This window comes from Papio anubis, chromosome 1, assembly GCF_008728515.1.
Source record: "Papio anubis isolate 15944 chromosome 1, Panubis1.0, whole genome shotgun sequence".
NCBI lineage: Eukaryota > Metazoa > Chordata > Mammalia > Primates > Cercopithecidae > Papio > Papio anubis.
In genome coordinates, this window is record NC_044976.1 from 6,320,202 (window position 1) to 6,342,364 (window position 22,163).

Here is a 22,163-nt window from a genome sequence, read left to right on the forward strand (position 1 = left end):
TCCTCCCTCCCATTCTTCCCCCCTCATTCTTCCTCCCTTCCATCCTTCCTCCCTCCCATCCTTACTCCCTCCCATCCTTCCTCCCTCCCATTCTTCCTCCCTCCCTTCCATCTCCCTTCACCTACTCCCTGTGCCGGCGTGCCCCTCACCCACCCCCTGCGCCACCGTGCCCCTCACCCACCCCTGGCCTTCTCTGACTTGAGATTCATGACTCGGATAAACTCTTTCTCTAAATCTAAATTTACCTTATTATCAATTTTTAGCTATTATTCCATTTTATGCCCACTAATTTATTAATCTTGGAACCCCCAAAAACAATAAAACTGAAGCTCCAGAGATTTTATTTATATCTTTAAATGTGATTTTTATGACTTTTTATCTAAAAATTCATTTAATTTTTATTGCCCTCCTCACTCATGTCGTTGTTAGGCCGGCAGCCGCTTTATTTAGATGTTTCTCCTGCAGATACTTGGGGGTCCTAGCAGGAAGGAGCTCAGGTGAGGGGAGGCTGGTGGGGGCAGAGGCACGGATGCCAGCCTCCTAGGGGACTACTAGGTTGGGTCCCGTGCCCTTCAGTGTCCCTGGGACAGGCTGCACACCTCCCTGGTTCCTTTCTGGAGCACGCACAGTTCTCCACGACTCTTACCTCTGCTCCCATTTTGCCTTCCAGCTCACAAAAGGGCCTATGCTGCAAAAGCAATCTAGAACATTCCTCAGAGACGTTGGGGGAGCCTCCAGCTTGAGGACCCAGTGTCCCTCTCTCCATGACCCTCCTGCAGAGTTTCTCACTACTCCTTGTCCAGACCAAGAGGCCCTCCTTCCTGTTCCTCATTCGATGGCACACCCGTCCTCCCTCCTGAGCAGAGCTCTGGGGTCTGCAGGGTTCCCACCTGGCTGGTCTTCTTGTTCCTCTCTGACTGCCCAAGGAGCCCCCTTCCTCGGGCTCTGGCTGACCCAGATGCCCAGGGGTGTCTGTCCTGCCCCCCAGGGCCAGAGGCCCACAGGCACTTTCTGCCTTATGATGGGGTGGGGTGCCCACGTGTCCTGCGCCTGCCTGGCACTGCCTGGTTCTCCTGGCTGTTTCCCTCTCTAGCTTCCTGTCTGAGGGTGGGGACTGGGGGGTGGCGGGTCACCAGCTTTTTGAGGTTTGCTGCCCTTCCTGGTTTCTATCTGCTCTTCAATCGCCTCCATCTGGAAGGAGCCAAACTTCATGGCCAGACTGGGCCACCTGGTCCCCTGTGTCCCTCCAGGGTGTGCACCAGGGCTTCTGACAAGGGAGATGGGGTTGAACTCCTTTAAGCTTTGCTGACCAGGGGACTGGAGTTCCAATTCTAGCTTTGTCGTGCCCCTGTGACCTCTGCCAAGGAAGGCATTGATGCCTCTGAGCCGCAGTTCCCACATCTGCAGAAAGGGATTCATACTACTCTTCCTTCCAGGAGGTGGTGACGTCCCTGGGAGGGCTACCCTTCCTCATCCTCCTGGGTCCACTATGGCAGAAAGAATGACTTAACATTGTGGAAGGACAGAACCAGCCAGAATGCCAAGCCAAGGGGCGGCCACTCTCCCAGGGAGCCCGGGAGAATGAATTTCGGGGAGCCTTCCCACCCCTGCCCAGAGGAGTCCCCCAAGAAAGTACAGTGTTAAGGGGCTGTTTTCAGGGGAGCCTCTGGTCCCACTGGGGGAGCCTGGGCCTGAGCTGTGGCCAGCACCTGCCTTCGTAACCTGAAGGCATCAGGGTTTGGGGATCCAGGCCAGCCCTGTTGCTATCTGGCCTCAGTCCCCCAGTGTGGGAGGGCCACAAGCTGCTTTGGGAGACACCATTGCAGACTGTCTTAGGAAAGACGCTGGGCTAGAGCCCTGGTCAATGATGATCTAATATTCCAAATCTCTGCTGTGACCCAAACCTGGAGGCTGAATCAGACTGCAATCCATTTAGCTCAAACTCGTTTTAAAGCAATTCACTATTTAACAAGTTCTGAGGCGCCGTGCTTTTGCAGGCAATATGTGAATTGAATCATTTGGTCTAATCTTAGATTAATACAAACCAACTCCTTCAGTGAGGACAGTCTTGGGAGCAGCTCCGGGACTTCAACTCATTGTCTTGGACGAAGGCGGGTCCCAAAGAAGACCTGACTATCAGCCAACAGCATGGGTGTCTGAGCAAGGACCAGGGGGTGGTGTGCTGGGGAGGAAGGAGCAAGGTCTTTGGGGTCAGATGACGCTTGTTTGAATCTTGCCTATTCCTAGCCATGTGACCCTAGACAAACTGCTGAGCCTGTCTAGGCTCTGGTCTTCCCCACAGATGCCTCTGTGCAAGACAGTTGTGCAACTAGAGAACTAGGGCAAGAGGAATCCATGTCATCCTCTCCTTGCCCCATGCAGGATCTTGCCAAGGCCTCCCAGGATCTACATCTGCATTCAGGGTGCCCTGGGGAGCAACAGGGCTGCTTGGTCCTCCTCCTGTGCCTTGCTGTACCTTCTGCTCATTGGGGAGCTCTGGAAAGTACTGGAAGGTTTTCACTCCCACCTGCTCTTTGAGGAGCACCAACTTCTTCCTGACATCTAGGCTTTGACAGGAAAGGAACCACATTTTTACCCCGTTCTGTGAGCCCCACGGCCCTGCCGTTGGACATCAGCATAGCACACTCAGGCCCTGCTTCTGCTCCCAGATCTGCCCTCCAGGCTGCAGGCCCCTGCTCAGGTTCACCCTACCCCACTGACAGTCCTGGGCTTGCAGTCTAGGTAGGTCAAAGTCCCTGGTGTTGTCACCCCAAATCTGGAAGAGAGAGACTTTCCTGCCTCTTGGGTCACAGTCAGAAGAAGGGGACTCTGCCTGCCATATGAAGTCAGCCCAACTGTAGTGGGAGAGAAACAGCGCAGGGAAGGCATTCAGAGAGGAGAAATGGAGACGTGAGATGGTGGGTGGGTCAGAGCCAAAGTTCTAGTCCTGAGTCTGCACTTGAGCTGTCAGTTCTCAGAGCAACCCTGAGTCCGTCCCGGAAATCTGCTTCAATGCACAGAGTCTGGACCAGTGGAGAAGGGCAGCACCATAAAATCACAGGGCCTTTGCTTCAAAGACAAGGCCATCTGCCAGCCGCTCATGGTGGGTCCCCTGGGGGAGATTCTGCAGAACTGTGTGTGGAGTCACGCACTCGGCCCCTGCAGCTTCACCCTGCATGCAGGACGCAGATGAGAGAGCCGGGGAGGGACCCGCCATCCTCACCTGTAGCGGCCCCCCTGCTTTGCATCCCTTTTGTCCACCTGGCCAGGCCTTTTCCACCTGTTGTCCACCTGGCCAATTCCCTCTCACCCTTTTCGGCTCAGCACAAATGTCACTTCCTCTTAGGTGACTTTGCTCACCTTCGGAATGAAAAGGGGACACTTCATCCTCTGGGCTGCTCCTGCCCCCTCGGTACTCTGCGCTTAGCAACAGGGCTGTTTGATTTGGTCTTGTGTGTTTGCCTGACATGTACATGCTGTCTTTCTGTCCTCCACGAGACTAGGGGAGGCTGGAGGACAAGAGCTCAAGGCAGGCACGGAGCAGACAGCAGTGAAAAGTTACTCACATGGGATCTGGTCCCACATGTTCCTTGGATGCCTGAGCTACGGCCCGGCCGGCCCAGGATGCCCCGCTCTGGAGGCTGTGACTGCCCTCCCTCTCCCCCCAGGTCCGGGTTCTGCGTCTCACCTGCTCCTGTCCCCTCATTGCTTGAGGATAGCATTAAACCATCATCTTCTAGGTGGATTTTCCCTTCCCTTCTATGAGCTGTTTTTCTTCCATCAGCTTTATACCCCAGACACATTTTAAAAACTATTCATCTTTGTCATGGGTGCATCAGATACAAGCGAGAGAGATAAACCAAGCACCAAAAAAATCTATGTTTGCTCTGATTGCCTTTGTGTAGACAGCCACTTCCCCAGCGGCAGAGAGATGGGCCCAGTGGAGCCTCCGGGGCCAGCCACAGGGGCTGTGGGGGTGTGGAGGCCACCACAGCCAGCCTAACGGTGCTCTCTGACCCCTCCCAGTGGCCTGGCTGCTAGGACTGGGGCAGGGCTGTTTGCAGAGGAGGTAGCAGAGGGACCGTCATAAAAGAGGATTATAGATGGAGATTTGCTCATAAACACCTTTGTCTGCGGCCCCGTGGGTATTATCCTTGCATTAGAGAAGGTTTTAGGGAAGAGAGGGGAGGCGAGCTGAGGAACAAGCTTTTCCATCACAGGCACAGAGGGCTCTGGGGAATCTTCACTGGCTGATTCAGGCCTGCCCAGGTAGAACAGCAGGTGCCAACCTTCAAGCATGCTGACTTCCCAAGTCCTCATCCCTTGAAGCCCTGACTCCCCCAGATCATGGCCCCTGGGGTCCCAAGCTCCAAGTGTCTCTGCCAAACATCTCTGAACTGGATCCTAACCCATGTTCTCTAGTGTGGGAGCATCGGTAGAACTTTCTGCCATCGTGGAACGTTCTGTGCTGTCCAGTGTGGTAGCCCTCGGCCACATGTGGCTGTTGAGCACTTGAAACATGGCTTCTGCAACTGAGGAACTGAGGCTTTGATTCAATTTAATTTTACTTCATTTAAATTTGAATTCGAACAGCCGCAGCGACTAGTGGCTGCCAAGTAAGATAGCCTAGCTTTAACGACACCTGTTGAGCAACGCCAAGGATGTCTTTTCCAGCAACCCGTGAAATTAGATGCTGGCCTCACACTTTCCCAGAATGGGAGGTCGACAGCAAGCCCCTGGCCTCTGGGGCTTCCCTGCCTCCTTGTGGGAGGTGGACCCAAGAAAACAGCAAAAAGGGGGCTACGCCAGAAAAGGTCTTCATGGCAGGCCAACTAGAAGTTCTAGGGTCATTTTGCTCCTCCAGGGGAAAAGGGCCATGCATGCTCATACTCAGGACCAGAAAACAAACATCCCAAATGAAGTGCAATTGGAAAGACATTTTCCAGCTTACCTTGTGTCTGTAACATATGCAGTCCATGATCTCCCGTACGCCTGGGCCACGCTCCCCTTCCCTGCCCTGCTGAAGGGCGCACAGGAAATCACACACATTGAGCGCCTGCTATGCGAACATCACTAGCCGTGATTTAAAATTGGGAATTTTTTAAAGGACGATATAATCCACACTTGTCCCAACCTGACAGGTCAGAGGGCAGCAAGCAATGCTCCATAGGCCAAATCCGGCCCACTACCTATTTTTATTTATTTTTATTTATTTTATTTTATTTTATTTTATTTTATTTTATTTTATTTTATTTTATTTTATTTTTTGAGACAGAGTTTCACTCTTGTTGCCCAGGCTGGAGTGCAATGGTGTGATCTCGGCTCACCACAACCTCCGCCTCCTGGGTTCAAGCAATTCTCCTGCCTCAGCCTCCCAAGTAACTGGTATTTTTATTTTTTATTTTTTGAGATGGAGTCTCACTCTGTTGCCCAGGCTGGAGTGCAGTGGCATAATCTTGACTCACTGCAACCTCCATCTCCCAGGTTCAAGCAATTCTTCTGCCTCAGCCTCCTGAGTAGCTGAGACTACAGGCACACGCCACCGTGCCGGCTAATTTTTGTAATTTTGGTAAAGATGGGGTTTTGCCATGTTGGCCAGGCTGGTCTCGAACTCCTGACCTCAGGTGATTGGCCTCCCAAAGTACTGGGATTACAGGCGTGAGCCACCATGTCCGACCTAACTACCTATTTTTTAACAGCTGTGAGGTAAGAATAGTTTTTACATGTTTTTAAATTGTTGAAAAATAGCCAAAAGAATACTCATGACGCTTGAAAGTCATCTACATTCAGATTTCTGTGTCCATGGTAGTTTGATTGGGCTGCATCCCCACCCCATTCCGCCTGCCGCTCCTCCCCTGCCCTGACACGGACCTAGTAACCCCCGAGGCCACCCAGCTCTCAAAGTCGGACACATCTGCTATCTGGCTCTTAGCAGGAGGTCCCCCAGTCCCCAGGATGGGTGAGGCAAGGATGCAGAGGTGAAAAGTGAAATGACCCGAGGCAGAGTCCACATCCTCCCTCCGCCTGTATACCCACTGCCTCGCTCTGATGGGTGTTCCCAGGGTCTGCTGCTAGGCCACTGGGTCAGGGGCTCCTGGAGGGGTCCTGAGCTGGACTCGGGCTGAGTGGGGTCTGCGGAGGCAGCGCTGGGGGGCTGTCCTGGTGAGCGGCACCGCGTGCAGCAGAGCCTGTAGGTGGGCACGTAAGGCCTCCTGGGGCCAGGGAGTTCACGTGAGCAGGGACATGAGGAGGGCCGCCCTGTGGCCCACTGTGACCTTCAGGCCCTATCAGCTTCCCAGCGCTCTATGCCCTGAGCACGCTCTGCTCAGGACGCCTTGGGTAGGTTGCTGAGTCCTCTGTGGCTTCCCCCAGTCTGGGCATGAGGTGGAAGGAAAGGGATGGAGGGTGTGTGTGTGTCAGACATAGAGACAGGAACAGGCAAGGGAAACAGAGACAGGGAGAGACAGAGAAAGATGGAGAGAGATAGCAGGAGAGACAGAGACAGATACAGAAACAGAGAGAGAAAGACGGGGAGAGACAGAGATGGGGGAAATGGGAGAGAGAGGACGAGACAGCTGCAGAGATGGAGAGAGAGAGAAAGAGACTGAGAAAGAGAGCAAGAGACAGGGAGAGACAGAGAGAGAAAGAGGATGAGACAGATACAGAGATAGAGAAAGATAGAGACAGAAAAAGAGACAGAGACAAAGGGACAGAGACAGAGAGAGACAGGTACAGAGATAGGAAGAGAGAAACAGATGGTGCTGGGGGTTGCGGGGGTTGGGCGGGAATGTGCTGCATCAGACGAGGCCGTAGAGAGCTGTTCGGGAAGGGAGGTGCCCACCACATCCCAACCTGTAAGTGAGGTGCTTCCTTCTTGGGCCACTAAAGCCATCGCTGTCCAGCCTTCAGAACTCTTTGGTGCGGGACCCTCACCGCGTTCGAGGCGGCTCTGCGGCCGTGCTCCCTTCATAAACGCCACTTTCTTTTTTGAGGCATTGACTTTGAGCTGAAGGGAGCTCTTGTTTGCTGTTGGTTCCCCCTGTAATTTCATCTTTACTTTTTTATTTAAAAAAAAAAAAAAAAAAAAGCAAGCCCTATAGTGTCATAAAAGCAATTTTGAATATTTACGAAAAAATTTTTCCTTGCTCAACTGCCATGTTAAGGGGAAGCTGCCAGGCCTTAATTCCCCAATGTAACTGATTCAAAGGTTGCTTTCATCTGAAGGCTGACGTCCTCCCAGGTTTCCTATAAATACCTAGTTGCTTCCTTTCTCTCCCTTTTTGTGTATACACAAAAACAAGGGAACCCATGGCACGCAGTCCCTCACACTCCCACACGCGTGTGCACCTCACACTTACGCAGATTTATCCACGAGCCCCGGAATGTGACTCCCCCTAGTGAAAAGCTCAACTGGGGAAACCCCAGAGGACCCTGAGAGCCTGGTCAAAAAGCGCCAGGAATTTGTACAACACAAATCACTACAGACAAACTTGATTACTTTTCTGATTAGTGGGTAAAGGGAATGGATTCGCCACGGAATGGCCTCATGGAATATTGTGCAATTAATCCCCAGTTGACTTGGTAACGACCTTGTCATATGGCCTGGAATCTGGTGAAAAGACTGCAAAGTGAGGGTGGCGGTGGCAGCAAGAGCCTGGGGTCAGGGCTGCACCGTGGGTGGTTTGGGCCAAGGGGTGAAGGGAAGGGGAGGGGGAATCTCCTGTGCTTCACCAGCTGCTTTTCCTGCCGCTATGCTTCCCTCGGCAAACCCTGCTCATCCTTAAAGATTTTGCAACCTCCTCTGATGTCCCCTTCCGGTGACAGTCACTGATGAGGGTGCATATGCACGGGGAGTCCAAGGAGCGTCCTAAGGGTTCCGTTGTTGCATAAGCTCTCAGCCCACACAGCCACTTGAGAGAAAGGATTAAATGGTACCCGTGGTACAGCCTGGCAGGACAAGGATTCTCGGAGCCCAGGTCACACATCTCCCACCCCAGGCAGGCTCCACCTCTTGGCAAGGCTCCACCCCGGCTCACCAGGAGGGGATTGCTGTGAGATACTTTCCCCAGTTGGACAGCAAACCACGACTCCACACAAGTCAGCTTTCCTTGCAACTGAAGCTTAACCCTTTAAGCCCTCAATGAGAGCCATTTTTCACAGTTGTTTTCTAGTGTGTATGAGAAGTCCTTAGCGTTCAGGGTGCCACAGGCAAAACTTAAACATTGACTGTCTCAGGAGTCCTTTCCTGGGTCCTGTGTCTTGGAGCTGCCAGTGGGAAGAACTGGGATATCTTTATTCAAAAAGCCTGAGGCCCCGTGCCCTCAGAAGCCCCCATTCTGAGAAGGCAGATGGGAAAATTAACCCAATAACTAACCATGGGGGTGGCCCAGTGTGCTGAGCCAGGCAACATGGAAGGGGTCCCATTGCCCGCGGGTTCCTGAGTCCCTGGGGCTCTTTGTGTAGCGTTTTTCTTTCCTCCTCTGGTACTGTTTGACATGATCCTTGCCTATCAGGGATCCACCTCCAGCCGTACTTCCTATCCCTCCCGCCATCCGGGGACCACGCTTCTCGTCCAAGGAGACCGAGGCGTGGGATTGCCACAGTGGTTAGAGGAGTATCTGAGTAACTGGGTTCTGGAGTGAGGCTCCGAGGGTTCCTCTGATTCAAATGCATGAGCCTTGATGTAGAAATGGCAGCGTTTCTTTACTCTTAACTTCATTTTGCTTGTCGGATGGTTCTGGGGCAGTTGTGGGTAGACCAGGTTGTCAGCAGAGAGGTGTTAGGAGGCTTCGGGGTAAAGCGGGCCTGGGCCTTCCTCTTCTTTTGTACGTTCACCGAGGAAACACAGTTGGTGTTTGGGAAATGCTCACCTCTGAGTGTGGGGTTCAGAGATGCAGAAGCCCAGTCCAGGCAGACAGGCAGGCAATCGAAGGGGAAGTGATGGTGAAAATCAACCACCATCTTTTCAAGTCCAAGAGAAAGTAGCAGACAGAGAACAAGACAGGTGAAGAGGGCGAGTCATTGCGAAGTCTAGAGAGGAACAGAGTGGGGAAACAGCAGATGGAAACCTCTTATTTCAAAGGGTTGAGAGGAACATCCCTCAGCCGTTGATATCTCCCTCCATTTGGCTCATCGCATGAGTCAAAGTAATGAACCTGCCTGTGAGAACATGCAAATTCCAAAGGAAAGGAGCTGATGAATGTCACAGGTGTGTTGCTTGTTCATTGCAACCAAACACTTACAATAAAGGTCCAGACATGTGTCTCCTTTGGCAAGGAGTGAGTTATCAAACAACCAAAACAATGAAAACAAAACACCGTGTCTTGAAAACCAGAAAAGTCAAGAAAGAATATTGCTTTCTTAATAATAAATACATTTCATGGGGAAGAATTGCAAGGGAATCTTTTAAATTAATTTCCGCTTTGTTTGTTTGGTTTATACAGGGCTTAAGTCCCAGCTGACAGTGATCTGTAAAAGTTCTAACATATTGAAATCTGATTTTCTTGCAGCCAGAATCCCATAGTCCAAAATGATTTCTCTTTCAACTCTGCTAATCAGACAGGCAGGGCTCCAGTGGACTCCTAGTTCCACCAAATTGCACTCGGTCTTTTTGGGGGTGTAAATAATAGCTGATGAAAACTTTAAATGCGGAACTGGTAGCATTTCTCTGGAGAGCTGGTTCAAGGGTGTGGGGGACAACAGTGAGATTAAAATGAGCAAGGAGAGGTGGGGGAGGCCTTTTCCCACCTAGTGGATGTCCTGTGTGGCTCTGAGGAACCTTAATCCCCTCTATGCCCCACCCCTGCTGGAACAGATGCAGTGGGAAGCCAGGGGAACTCTGAAGCTGATGGAAGGGAGATCATTCCAGTCTGGAATCAGAGGCACAAAAAGAAAACTTTGCCCCTGGCTTTGGAGGCCCCCATCACTGGGTGCCATGAGACTTCCCTCTCCAAATTGATGACCTGCTCAAGGCTGGGCCCCTTCCTCTCACTCAGACCCTCCAGCTGGATTGCAAGAGGGACCTGATCAATGGTTCTCCTTAGGCCCCTTTCCCTACCTCACCAGCAAGCCTGGCCCCCAGTGCCCAGCTCTGCACACACAGGCAGAGCCAGAGAATCAGAGCAGGGCGGCCTTCCTCACCAACATGCTAGCCCCGATGACCTCACCCACCCATCAACTCTGCTCACCTGGCTCTAGGTGATGGGCCCCCGAGAGCTATCCCAACCCACAGTCTGCCCTTCCTGACCTTGACTTTCCACCCACCTTCTCCAACCTGACTCTGGCTGTTTTCCAAAACCAAATCCATCTGCAAAAGATTCAGGATTACTTAACAAATATATGAATAAACAGGCAGAATCAACAAGCAGGGATGCACAAGAGGCCCCACAAGCTCTAGAGGCCCATCCTGGGAAGTGCCACCCCACCCTGTCCCCCCGGTTGGGCTCGTACCAGCCAGGGCCCCCTGGCCAGGAAAGGTCTGCAGCATGTATGTTTCAATGAATTCTGTAACCATCAGCCCTTCCCTGTACCCCAAAGGGTCTTAACCTAGGCTCTAGGAATGAACTCCAAGTAAATCCAAGCCCCTAAAATTACAGGAAAATGCATATGTAGGTACATTTCCCTGGTCCTTGGCTGTCCTGGGTTCTCGATGCCTCTGTGGCCCCCAGAGGGTAAGGCCCCAGCTGCCCATCAAGTCTGCCGGCTGGCATGTCCCCACAGGGCTTCGTAGGTGCTGTCCCAGAGCCTTAGTCTTAGAGCTGGAGCCAGACACAGAGGTGCCCTCGGTCTCCCTGGGCCGCTGCTGGGCGGCTGTGGCCCCTTCTTGCTCCTTCTCTGTTGCGCCGTCTTCCTTCCTTCCTTCCTTCCCTCTTTCCAACTGAATTCTCGTTTTTCCTCTCTCCCTAGTGCTTGTACGGCTGCTATGTCCATTCCTCCATCATCCCCACCTTCCACAGGAGGTGCTACTGGCTCCTTCAGGTAGGTGGCTGGGACTGGATTCTTCTTCCGTCACCGGTGCTCGGGAAGGGTCTGTGGAGGGCACTGAGGGCGCGGGGCTCCGCATGCGACACGGTTTCGGGCTGAGAGCCCTGGTGAGCTTGCCTAGGGAGACTTCGGCTGTTGTGGCTCTGAGGCCAGCTCGGTGGCTGGGCTGGTGTTGTCAGGTGTCAGGAAGGGGAGAAGGCCTGGTGGCAGGGGTAGCTCTCACCCACCGATGGGAAATAAACCTAGGTGCTTCCAGCTGCCAAGGCGCCTCAGTGTTCTTTTGATGAGGACAAGAAAGAAGGCTGAGTATCCTACCCTGAAATGCCTGTTGACTGAAAGCTGTAAATTCATTTTCTCTCGTGGGTTAGTTACAAGGCACGTGTGGAAAACAGGCTGCCGGAGGTTGCCAGGTGCAGTTGGATTGATTGGGATAGCTGTGGGGAAAGGAGGAAGGAGCTCCGTAATCGATTTGTGATGTCTGCCGTGGCAGGGATGGAACAGGTCGTGGCTGGGCATGCTGGCCATTCCTGTGGGAGAGTGGCCTGGTGCCCAGATCTCTGTCCATGGTGTCTGTGCACAGTGTTGCTGAGCCAGGGGCGGGTAGCTGCGGGAGGCCCACCTGGCCTCTTGCCCTCTGAGGGTCGTCTGCCAGCTGTCTTGCCTGCCGTGTGGGCGGGAAGGTCTGAAGGATCCATGCAGTCGGACTAGACATAGGTCCTTTTCAAAATGCATCCTCTGATTTGCAGCTGTTCTTGGTAGAACCCATTCCCCATGGCCTGCCTCTGTCACCCCAAGTTCTCACTGTTGCCTCTACCCAGGAGTTGCTGCCTGAGGCCTTTCCCACCATGGTTCTACTTTCTGTTGTTCAAGACAGCAAACCCCTGGGCCTTGATGGTTTAAGGAGCTCTCTGACCCGGCGGGGGTGTCGTTGGAGGGGCCTGGCAGCTGGGGAAGCAAGTTGCCCAACGCTATGACACAAGCTCAGGGAGAAAAGAGTCACACATGCCATGGAGTGCAGAGAGGCTGATGGTCCCGGGAGAGCTGGTCTGGAAGGTACCCACAGGGCCGGAGTCATCTCGAGGTGGAGGCCGGGGCTCAGCCTAGACAAGGCTCTCTATCCATTGGCTCTGCCCAGCCCCAGCCTCCAAACCCTTTCCGTTCTCCCTCAGTTCCCAGAAATAGCTGTCTGTGGTTCAGCAAGTTCAGTAGCCAATGATGCCCGAGACCGTCCAGGGATGTGCTGATTTGCAGAGGCTGCTTCCTGATACCTTACCCTGTCATCAGTTTCCCTGGCTCTGCCTCCCTTGGAGGCTGACGTGCTAGCACCTGCTTTTCTAACTGCTCAGACCTGTGTCCTTGACAAGGGGAGTTGTCACATGGTCATGGGATGAGGCTTTCGGGGTCTTGTTACTAGGAATTGATCCCAAGGTGTTCCACCCCTTGGCAGAGGGTCTTCTCCTCTACCCGATGAAGGGTGGGGTTCCACCCGAGGCCAGGGTTCTGGCGGTTGAGTCAGAGTCATAGCCCGTCCCTGAGTCCCCAGGGACAAACTCTGGCTTCCCAAGAAACACCGTTTATCCAGTGCAGCCTGCAGCCCTGTTCACTCCTTCCTGGGCCTGCAGCCCCGTGGGTCTGGTTTCTGCCCTTTTCCTTTTTTTTGGTTTCATGCCCCCTGGTCAGAACACCTCTTCAGCCATTGCCCTCCTGTCGGGGCAGCCCCTGGAAGCTGGCATCCTGCCAGCAGCCCAGCCACCCGCTCCTCCAGGCCTTTTCTCCTGCACCCATGCCTCCGCCTGCCTCCCCTCATTCCATCATGCTCTTGTGGCTTTTTAATTCCACTAAATTTACTTTCCTGGAATCAGACACCATTGGGCAGCCACGAGGTCTGAGCTGTTGACTTCCCAAGCTCCGTTCTGCTCATTCCGGGCCCCTCCTAGATTCAGCTGCTCCTGCTCCTCTCCTCGGGCCAGGCGAGGAGAGGGATCCTACTCTCTGCCCCCGCCCTCCCTCACTGGTGCTCCTGTGTCCCGGCCTCCGTATGCTGGAGATATACCTGGACTGATTCATGGGTGTCTGGTTCGTTACTTCCCAGCTGGCGGGGAAGCCGGAGTCTCCCCAAAGGCCGGGATGGCAGGACCAGGCTTCTTCATGGCCGAGCTGGGGCCTCTTCATCTTCTCTACCTGAGCCCGGGGGAGCCATCACTCCCCGTCCCTCTCCTCTGTGTCCTCCAGCATCAGACTTATTTCTGTGATCAGATCACAAAGAGGGAGTGAACACAGGTGTGGGGGCTCCTGCTCCCCGGGTCTGTGCGGGGCAGGAGGAGGTTAAGGAGCTAGGGCCAAAGCAATAAGCACAACGCACGTCCTGCTCGGAGCCCAGAGCCAATGCGGCAGCCGGTGCCGCTCAGGGCAATTTGTTCTGGTGCTAATTACACCACCAGGATAATGACGGCGTGGCCAGGCTTAATTTCTCCGATGTTAAATAGGAAAGAAGCCATGAGATACTGGCTCAGATGGAAATTGGCTCAAGTTTGTCTCTGACACCAATTACCAAGAAAAAGGATTAGGTGGGGTCCAAGGTGTCAGGACAGCGCCCATGGTGGGAGCTGAGGAAGGAGGCTGCTCAGATGCCAGCCCCGAGCCAGCCTGGTCCTCTGAATGCAGGAGGCACTAGGAAAGGGAGTGATGGGCTGACTATGCTCTCTCAGTCCCCTGCAGGGGGTGAGCCTTCTAGAAAGGTAAGGGCATTGGAGGAAGGAGGGAGGGAGGAAGGGAAGGATGAGGTGCTTCTGGAAAAAGGAGACTTTCTCCAAGGAACAGCACCCACTGCCCCACCTTTGTAGCCTCAGTTCAGTGGCTGCCTCCTGCCAGCCCACCGTGAACTCACTCCTGCCCTCTGAGATGCTCCAGCTGATGTTACCCAAGGCCACTTCGCACTTAGTGGGCATGTCTGCCTACGTTGGCCTGGGTTTTCCTCTCCAACTAGTTAATTCCCCGAGGGAGACACATGCGTTCCTGTCTCCTGAGTGCCCAGCACAGAGCCACAGCCGCCACAGGGCAGGAGCCAGCATTTGGGAGAGCCATGTTCTGCTGTGGTGACCTGTGCACCCCGGAGCAGGAATGGGCAGGCCTCGCAGACTCAGGGCCTGGCGCTCAGGGTTGGTGCCAAGACTTACAGAGGAGGGCCCGAGTTGATGTGGCACGTAAGCTTCTGAGTAGCTGGGCTTTCAGGAAAGGGTGCTAACCTCTCTGTTTGTGTCTGTCTGTCTTTTAGGCTCTCTGTCTCTTTCTGCCTTTCTGTTTGTCCTGTTCTCCCTCCCTCCCCATCTCTTCATTGCTGACAAATATTCTATTAGGCTATGAGCAAGGAGACAGGCAGGAAGCCTCTCACAGGCAGGGCACTAAAGCCTGTTTGGCCCACAGATGCATGAAACCATTGGCATGACTAGCGGGCACCGTGTGAGGTCACCAGGACAGCTGGGGAGGGACCAGATGACCTGAGCTCAGTCCACTCCAGCTGGGCAGGGCCAGAGCCATGACCTGGAGGAGGCCATCTCTTCCCCTCTGCTGGTGGCACACATCCTCAGCATTGCTGGGGGCTCTGTGTGTCACAGCTGACAGGGCCTTCAGGTTCCCCTGAGCCCGCCCAGTGCATTTTCTAGAAGGGTCTCTGAGACCCAGCGAGAGCAGGGCCAGGCCCAGGTCACCCAGCAGTCAGGGGAGGAGCGGGCAGTGCTCCGTTCTCCTGATGCCTTGGCCTCTGCCCCTACTGCCTGATGTGGGTATCACTGCAGCCACTGGGCCCTGAGCCTCATGAGGTGGAGGTGGCATGAAGGGGTGAGCCAGACAGAGCAGCCCCTCCTGTTTGGGATTTTCTGATGGTTTCGAGGGGTAGGCAGCAGAGGTTCAGGGCCCCCTGACCTCCCGTGTGCCCCTTTCTCCAGGTCCTCCACCTTCCATCCTTCTCTGCATTCTCTGCCTGCCCCCTCAGGGGACCAGGCCCCCATTCCAGGCCAGACTTCCCTGCAGAATCTGTATGGCTCATTTGGAAACTATTTCTGCTTCTAATGAGTGTTTTTCTTTGTGCCCTTGTCCTCTAAAATGCTTAATGACTGCTTTCCGAGCTCCAGTGAAGTGGGGGTGTGTCCCCGCGTGGCTGCCATTGCCAGGCCGGGCTGTTTGGCTGCCAAGCCCAGCTTGCTTGGGTGGAGGCAGCGGGGGGCCCTTCCTGGCCCACGCTGGCAGCACAGACCAAGCCTGTGGGGGCAAGAGCACGGTTTCAGGGAGACGGGGAACCTGGGGCCTTGGAGACCACAGGACGGGGTGGCAGTGCAAGCCGGGGCTCCCAAATCACTGGAACAGGAAGATGTTTGGGCCTGAGTTCTAGGAGTTGAGCTCCTCGGGGGGACCCTGGATTCGGAGTCTGAGGAGCTGTATTCCAGCTCTGCCTGGACCTCCCTGAGCACCAGTAGCAGTGACCATGCCGCCGGCCACCTCTGGTGCTGGCTCCTGGCTGACAGTGAGCCTCCACCGCACACCGCACTTCACCTCGGAGGAAACAGGCTCCGAGAAGCTCCACAGTTGCTCAGTCAATAGGGGGCAATCATCGCTGCCCTCCGCTGCCTCCTGTGGGGGCACCACCGTCACCCCTGTTTATAGATGAGGCATTTGAGAATCAGAGAGATTGGGCACCTTGTCACAGATCATGGAAGTGGCCAAAAAGTGGGACAGCTGCTGGGCCCTCAGCCTGGACGCTCTCTGCTTGCTGCCCCCGCATGAGCCTCTGCCAGCCCTGGGTCCCCCTAGAAGTAGTGGGTGCAGGGCACGGGGGTGCCATCACCCCCTAGAGCAGGCGCCATGAGACTAAGCACCACAGGCATTGTGGCCAGAACAGAGCCCACCCACGGCAGCCTCTGTGGCTGGTGCTGCTGAGTGGGGACTCAGGGCGGGGACAGTGCCAGTTCACCATGGGGTTTGCTCCAGGCTGTCCTGGCCCCAAAGGGCCCCCATGTCCAGGAGCCTTTACCTGGAACTCACCACCCCCCAGGAGAGGAATAAGATTCCTTCTCGATGGGGCTGCCTCCAGGTGGGATCCAGGCTTCCCCACGAGGCCTGGGACTCCGAAACCAGGTTCACAGGGGAGAGCTGAAGCCCTAGATCCGCAAATCAGTGGGTATTCCGTCCCCAGCGTGGTCAGCTTCTTGTCCACCCTCCGGCTGAAAGCAGGGTTTCCTAGGGTGGTTCCCAGAGAAGGGAGGAGGGCAAGACTGCAGGGAGAGGCCCTGGGGGAGACACCCCATTTCCACTCCTGCCCCAGGCCATCTGCCCTCCATGAGAGCCCTGCAGAGTCAGCCAGAACATGGATCTCTCCAGCCAGAGCAGGTCCCATTGGCGTCCTCAGCCCTTTGGCCCATAGGAGGAACAGCTGGGGCTGGGCAGCTCCGTGGCAGAGGGACCAGCAGTCCTAGAGCCCAGGCTTGGGGCTCTCCCAAGGAGGAGGAGGAGGGCAAGTGGCCTCTTCAGGCTGCTACAGCCTCTGGAGTTCCATATTCAGGCCCCAGAGAAGCTATTTCTGCTCCTTGTTCTGGAGACCTTGCAGCCAACAGCCATTTCAGCCTCTGCCCCAGACACAGGCCCTGTAGGCCTCAGCCCAGGCGTGCCCCCAGGGAGTCCTCCCTTCCCACTGCAGCCCTCAAAAGGGGCCGTGGGGCCCCTCACTGCTGAAGAATCCTTTTAGAGGGACAGGCCCTGCAGGTCCCTGAGGGCAACTGAGTCCCAGGCACCCCCAGCCAGCAGAGAGCAGGCCGTGAGCCCTCCTGGCCTGGCTCCAGGGACCGTGGCATCTCATGGTGGGTCTGAGATGAGCCCAGCTCCACACTGGGGCATTAGTGTATATTTCTCTCCACTGACATCAGAACCTGGCTGTGGAATGCAATGGGCCTTCTGAGTTGACTGCCTCTGGTTCCCCAAAAAGGGTCCTCAGAATGTGTCTCTTCCCGGAGCACCAAAGCGTGCTGCTGTGTCGGGTCTAGGCATCCTGCAGGGTCCCTGAACACCAGCTCCTGCCCGCTGCAACCACACAGGAGGCTGCCCTTCCGGGGCCTCTGGGTGAGTGGATGGGCGCCATCAGCCCTCTGTGTGGGGTAGGGTTTAGACCCATCAAATAGTGGGGTTAGGATCACCCAAAGAAGCACTTATTAGCTGTGTGACACTGGGCAGTTTGTCTAATTTCTCTGAGTCTCAGTTAGCTCGTCCATAAAATGGAGCCAACAGCAAAGCAGCAGCTATTAGCTGTGTGACTCTGGGCAGTCTATCTAATTTCTCTGAGTCTCAGTTTGCTCATCCATAAAATGGAGCCAGCAGCAGCACGGACTACAGAGGCTGTTGAGGGAGTGAAGTCTGCATTGATGCCGTGCATTTAAAATGTCACCCAGTTCCTGGCACAGGGCAAGCATCCCACAGATGACAGCTTGGTGCTGCTAGCACCAGGTAGACCTGTAAGCTGACATCCTGAATCCCGGAGAAAGCATCTGTGACATCCCCACCCCATCCCTAGCATCCCACCTCTGCTTTCTCTCTCCCAGCGGGCTTGAGCTAGGCCCAGCCAGCCCCTCCCAAAGCATGAGCCGGGCAGGAACCCTACTGGCACAGGCAACCTCTCCACCCTTCATACCACCATCTTCTGCAGCCCGGACAGAGAAGGGAGCCGAGGCTACAGAAGGGAGGTGGTGCTGTCATTGCAATAAATGTCCCTCAGCCACCCAACAGACTTGATGTCTATTTGGAGAATGAACAGCATTTTGGCAACCCAAGTGTCTCCCCAAAAGTGCAGCCCCTCCGCACCTCCCCACAGGACCATGCCCTGCAGCCCTCAGGAAGGACTGCCCTGGTGGTGAGCTCGGTCATGGAAGGGACTGCAGGCCAAGTGGGACACCCGGAAGAGCATGGCCGCACTCGCCCCTCAGCCCGTGGCCGCCTGCTGGTGGTGGGGACCTCTCCACTCGGGTGAGCTGGGCTCTTCTCCAGCAGGCCATCTCTGGGATGCACAAACTAGCTTAAGAGGGCATCATTTCTTTCTTTCTTTTTCTTTCTTCTTTTTAAAAAATCTTTCTTAAAATGGAGAATATTATAGCTTCATAAAAAATACCTGAGCTTTTTGCTCAGTAACCATTTTTATGTTTCATCAGGGTGAAATAGAAGTGGCTGGGAAATAAAGCCTGATGGAACTGGCTCTGTACCTGGGGCTTCCACCGCCACCCGTCGCTGGGACAGGGCTCCACGGCTCCCACCAAATGAGGCTTGGCTGGGGGGAGATGAGAGCAACAGGAGGCATTGTTGTCAGGCTGACACTCTGCCCCAAAGAGGACATTTGGACCCATGTGCTTCAAGGAAAGGAAGCAAGTTGCTTCCTGAAGCGTCCAGGCCTCCACATCTGGGGTCAGCAGGGAGGAGAAGGTGCCCCAGGCCTGCCAGACCATCTGTGCACCATCCCACAGCCCAGTCCTGGTATCTTTGGTCTTATAAACACCATGTGTTACCCTCAGTCACCAAGAGTGGGGACGTGGCTGATGCTGAGGTCCCCCTACACATGCTCACCACCGTGCGTGGCTCAGGAGACCGCAGCCCTGGCCGTGGGTGACGTCCCCCTACACATGCTCACCACCGTGCGTGGCTCAGGAGACCGCAGCCCTGGCCATGGGTGACAACCATTGAGCGCTTGATCAGGAACTGCAGGGCTTGGCTTTTGGTTCTCACAGCTACCCTGGGAAGGAAAGGGCTGGGATGAGTTCGGGAAGGAAAGGGCTGGGGTGAGTTCGTCCCAGTGTTTCACAGAAGAAGAAACTGAGGGTCAGGACGAGAATAAGGGGCTCCAGAAGACACAGGGTAGGCAGGGCCGTGGTCCAGGCACCTTAAACCGACATGGTCCCTGTCCTGGGGGAGCTCCCAGGCCACGGCGGCCACAGGCCCGGGGCACACATGTGCAGTGAACAGAGATGAGAAGGAATAGCAGCTTCCCGAGCCTGGATGTGCTGGCTTCACACGGGCCAGTCCCGATGCCAAGAAGGGTGAAAGAGAGGTTGACCGACCCTGATATAAACCCCGAGATTCCCCTGACCTGGCCCTGGGCATCCCTGTGAGGCTGGAGTCTGATGGGGCCTTTCTTCCACACCCTTGGCTGCCACAGCTGAGCTGACCATAGGCACGCTCCAGAGCATGTGGGCCTCGGCAGAGGACACTGAGCCAGCCCACTCCATTCCAAGGGGTAGCTGGAACTCAGCAGCAGAGACAGGAGTGGCCAAGCCCTGACATTTGGGGTGGATCTCTGCATGGACAGCAGGTGGAGGACCATGTGGCTTCAAAGCCATTTCTGACCCTAGCCTAGTCAGTGGTCCCTAAAGCTGGTCAAGACGGTGAATCCAGAGAAGGAGACACAGAATAGGCTGGGTGGTCAGGGGAGGCTTCCTGGAGGAGGTGAGCCCAAAGTGGAAGGATGGAGGGGAGGGGGAGTTTCCATGCCCTCTGACATGAGGCAAGCATGGGTCACAGTGCTAAGTGCCCAGTGAGACTAACAAGACCACTTGAGGGATCCCAGTTCCCATGAGCCAGTTCCACATACCTCACCCGGCAAAGGGCTGTCTGGGAAAAGGCCCTCAGGACAGGTGTCCCAGCACCAGCACCAGCCAGGTGATCTGGAGGGGAGCATGGGGAAGGGCCTGGACTCCTCCTGTCTCTCTGCTGGGCTCAGAAGAGAGCAGGACAGGAAGAGCCTCACCAGACCAGGGCATGCAGGTTCAGCGTGGCCGTGCAAGCTTCCCCCAGCTGACAGTGACAGCAGTGACCATCCTCATCCTGTCATCAGGAGCAATAACAATAGTCATTGAAGGCTGTGGGCAAGCGCTTGGCCTGCCTGTGAGGCCAGCATTTGGTCACTATCAATATGTGGAAAGGAGGCTGGGTCTGTGCTTCACGTCGGGCCTCTGCAGCCCTCGCCATGCAGAGGGAAGGCTGGCTGAAGACTCAGTACCAGCTCCCTTCACGGAGCCTGCAGGAAAGACAAGAACCCAGCAGACGCTTGTGCCATTAGATAATTAGGAGAAGGGTAAGGGGGTGTGAGGGAGGCCAGGACTCCAGCAGTGCCCCAGGTAGGAGGAAACCCTGGCGGGAGTGACCATGGTGACACTGAGAAACTCACTTAGTCCGGAAGCTGCAGGGCAGGGATGGAAACCCAGCCCTGGTGTTAGAAGCCGCCTCGAAAGCTTCGTCTGGACTAGTAAACGGCAAAGCCCTCCCGCAGCTGGGGAGGGGCGGGTTTTGGAAAAGAGAGCTGAGGATGAAAGGTTGTATCAGCCAGAGGGTTCCTGAGCTGCCTCCTGGGTCTGGCTTCATTCTAGCTGGCAGCTTCCACATCTTTCTCCATTTAATGTCCCTTGAATAACGTGATGAGGAGATAAGGTAGACACTGGGAATTTACGGTGCTATGCAAAAAATTGCTCAATTCCATTAAGATTTCAGGACCCTTGCCAAGGCTGCACGGCAGAGTGGATGGTATTTCCTGCTCAGACATCTTTGCTTGATTGCAATTTACGATGCCAAGGCCACTGCTGTACCCACCTGAAGCCTCCAAAAAATACGGCAGGGCTCCCAAAACAGCCATTATCCTCTCTGAGGAAAGTCACTGGGCATTTTCTAGAAGATTCCCTCTTCCTGATTCCTTCCTTCACCCCTCCCCACGTCTGGGGACTGGGCAACAGGAGGACATCCAGTCGGCTTTCTCAGAGGTCGCCTTGCAGGCCCCCCTGCTCACCCTTCACCTTGCAGACTGCAGTGGCCAACGTCTGCTTTGCGGCCAGAGCCCTCTGGGGAGGTGGCACCCTCTGCTCCCGCCGTGTGGACGGGTGGGTACTGAGTACAGGGGAGACCTCGGCGCATCAGGAGAGTTCCTCCTGGCCACCTACGTGGGAGCACCAGAGCCAAAGGTTTTGAGTCCATCTCCACCCTTATGAGCCAAGTGACTGTGGCCAACTGAATCAACTTCTTTGAACCTTATTTCCTTTTTGGTAAAATAAAATAAAATGCCTCCCTCCTGAGCTGAATGGGAGGATGAATTGAGCTAAGACACACAGAGGTCTTTTGGACTCAGCAGCCCCCTGGGAAGCGGTGGCTGTTGTCACCCCACCCTTTCCAGCAGCTTTTACTCTAGGGGATTGGGCGGGTAGGAGTAGCAGTGGTCAGGGAAGAGGGTCCCCTGAGAAGGTCCTATCCTGCCCACCTTGCAAACGGCAAAACGCTAGGCTTGTGAGATGCAACTGTGTGATTAGGAACAGAACTCATTTGTTCCGCAGCCTCAGGCGGGAATCTGGTGTCTGGTTGAGTGAGATGGAAGCTCTGCCTTCTGGCAGTTGTCTCCTGCATGCCACCCTCCCCAAACCCCTCTGCTCCACACCACCCACTGTGACTGCCACCAGGACCTCTCTTGGCCTGGCCTGCCAACGCTCCTCTGTCCCTCAGCCCTTAGGGACTGGGCTGCCCAGGCTTGACTGGGAGAGAGGAAGGATGAAGCTGCCGGAGCCGCAGTTCCTTAGAGATGGAAATTATTAATTAGTCTTATTATCCAGAACTTGTCAGTCTCTTAATCCTTCCGTCGGCAGAGGGGTTTGTGCCTCCACGGCGTGTGCTGTCAGCTTGGCTAAACAATTGCTTTTCATATACAGCCAGAACAATGGGCAATACAGTTTGGTTACTATCTTTATTTATCAAGCCAAACAATTCCTGCCCCCCCTCTAAAAACATCCTTCAAAGATGCGGAGAATGCAGAAGCTGCTTAATATCCCTTCTAGATGGCTTATAATATGGGGCTTTTGTTTAATTATCCTTTTCATGTAATCTTCAGCTGACATTGTGTCCTTAATATTCTAATATCCTTTGGAGCAAAAGGGAGACTGTAGTTTCCAAAGCAAAAGACAAAACTTTGCCTCAAGGAATCACTTTCTCTTTTGCCTCTGAAGTGATTCAAAGGGCAAAGAGTGAAATCCAGACGTAGTGGCACAGAATGTAGTGGAAAACGTGGGCCGTGGGTGACCCTTTCTGTGTGTGGACGTCAGCAGCTTTCTGGGCCTCCAGCCGCGCCCAGCTGGCGACGTTGGTCTGCGTGGGTGTGTCAGAGACTCTAGCTCAACAGG

The 22,163-nt window shown here is 54.8% G+C and overlaps 1 protein-coding gene across 16 annotated transcripts in view; it reads left to right on the forward strand.

The window, feature by feature from the left end:
* The window catches only part of CAMTA1 (calmodulin binding transcription activator 1), a 953,012-nt gene that overhangs the window by 648,416 nt on the left and 282,433 nt on the right, over nt 1-22,163 (forward strand). For 15 of the 16 annotated variants that reach the window (XM_031668331.1, XM_031668354.1, XM_031668438.1 and 12 more), the window contains one exon: nt 10,906-10,977. The exons of the other annotated variant lie outside the window; for it this stretch is intronic. In XM_031668331.1, the coding sequence (XP_031524191.1) occupies nt 10,906-10,977 (72 nt within the window). The remainder of the gene's footprint in view (nt 1-10,905; nt 10,978-22,163) is intronic. 16 annotated transcript variants of the gene reach the window in all.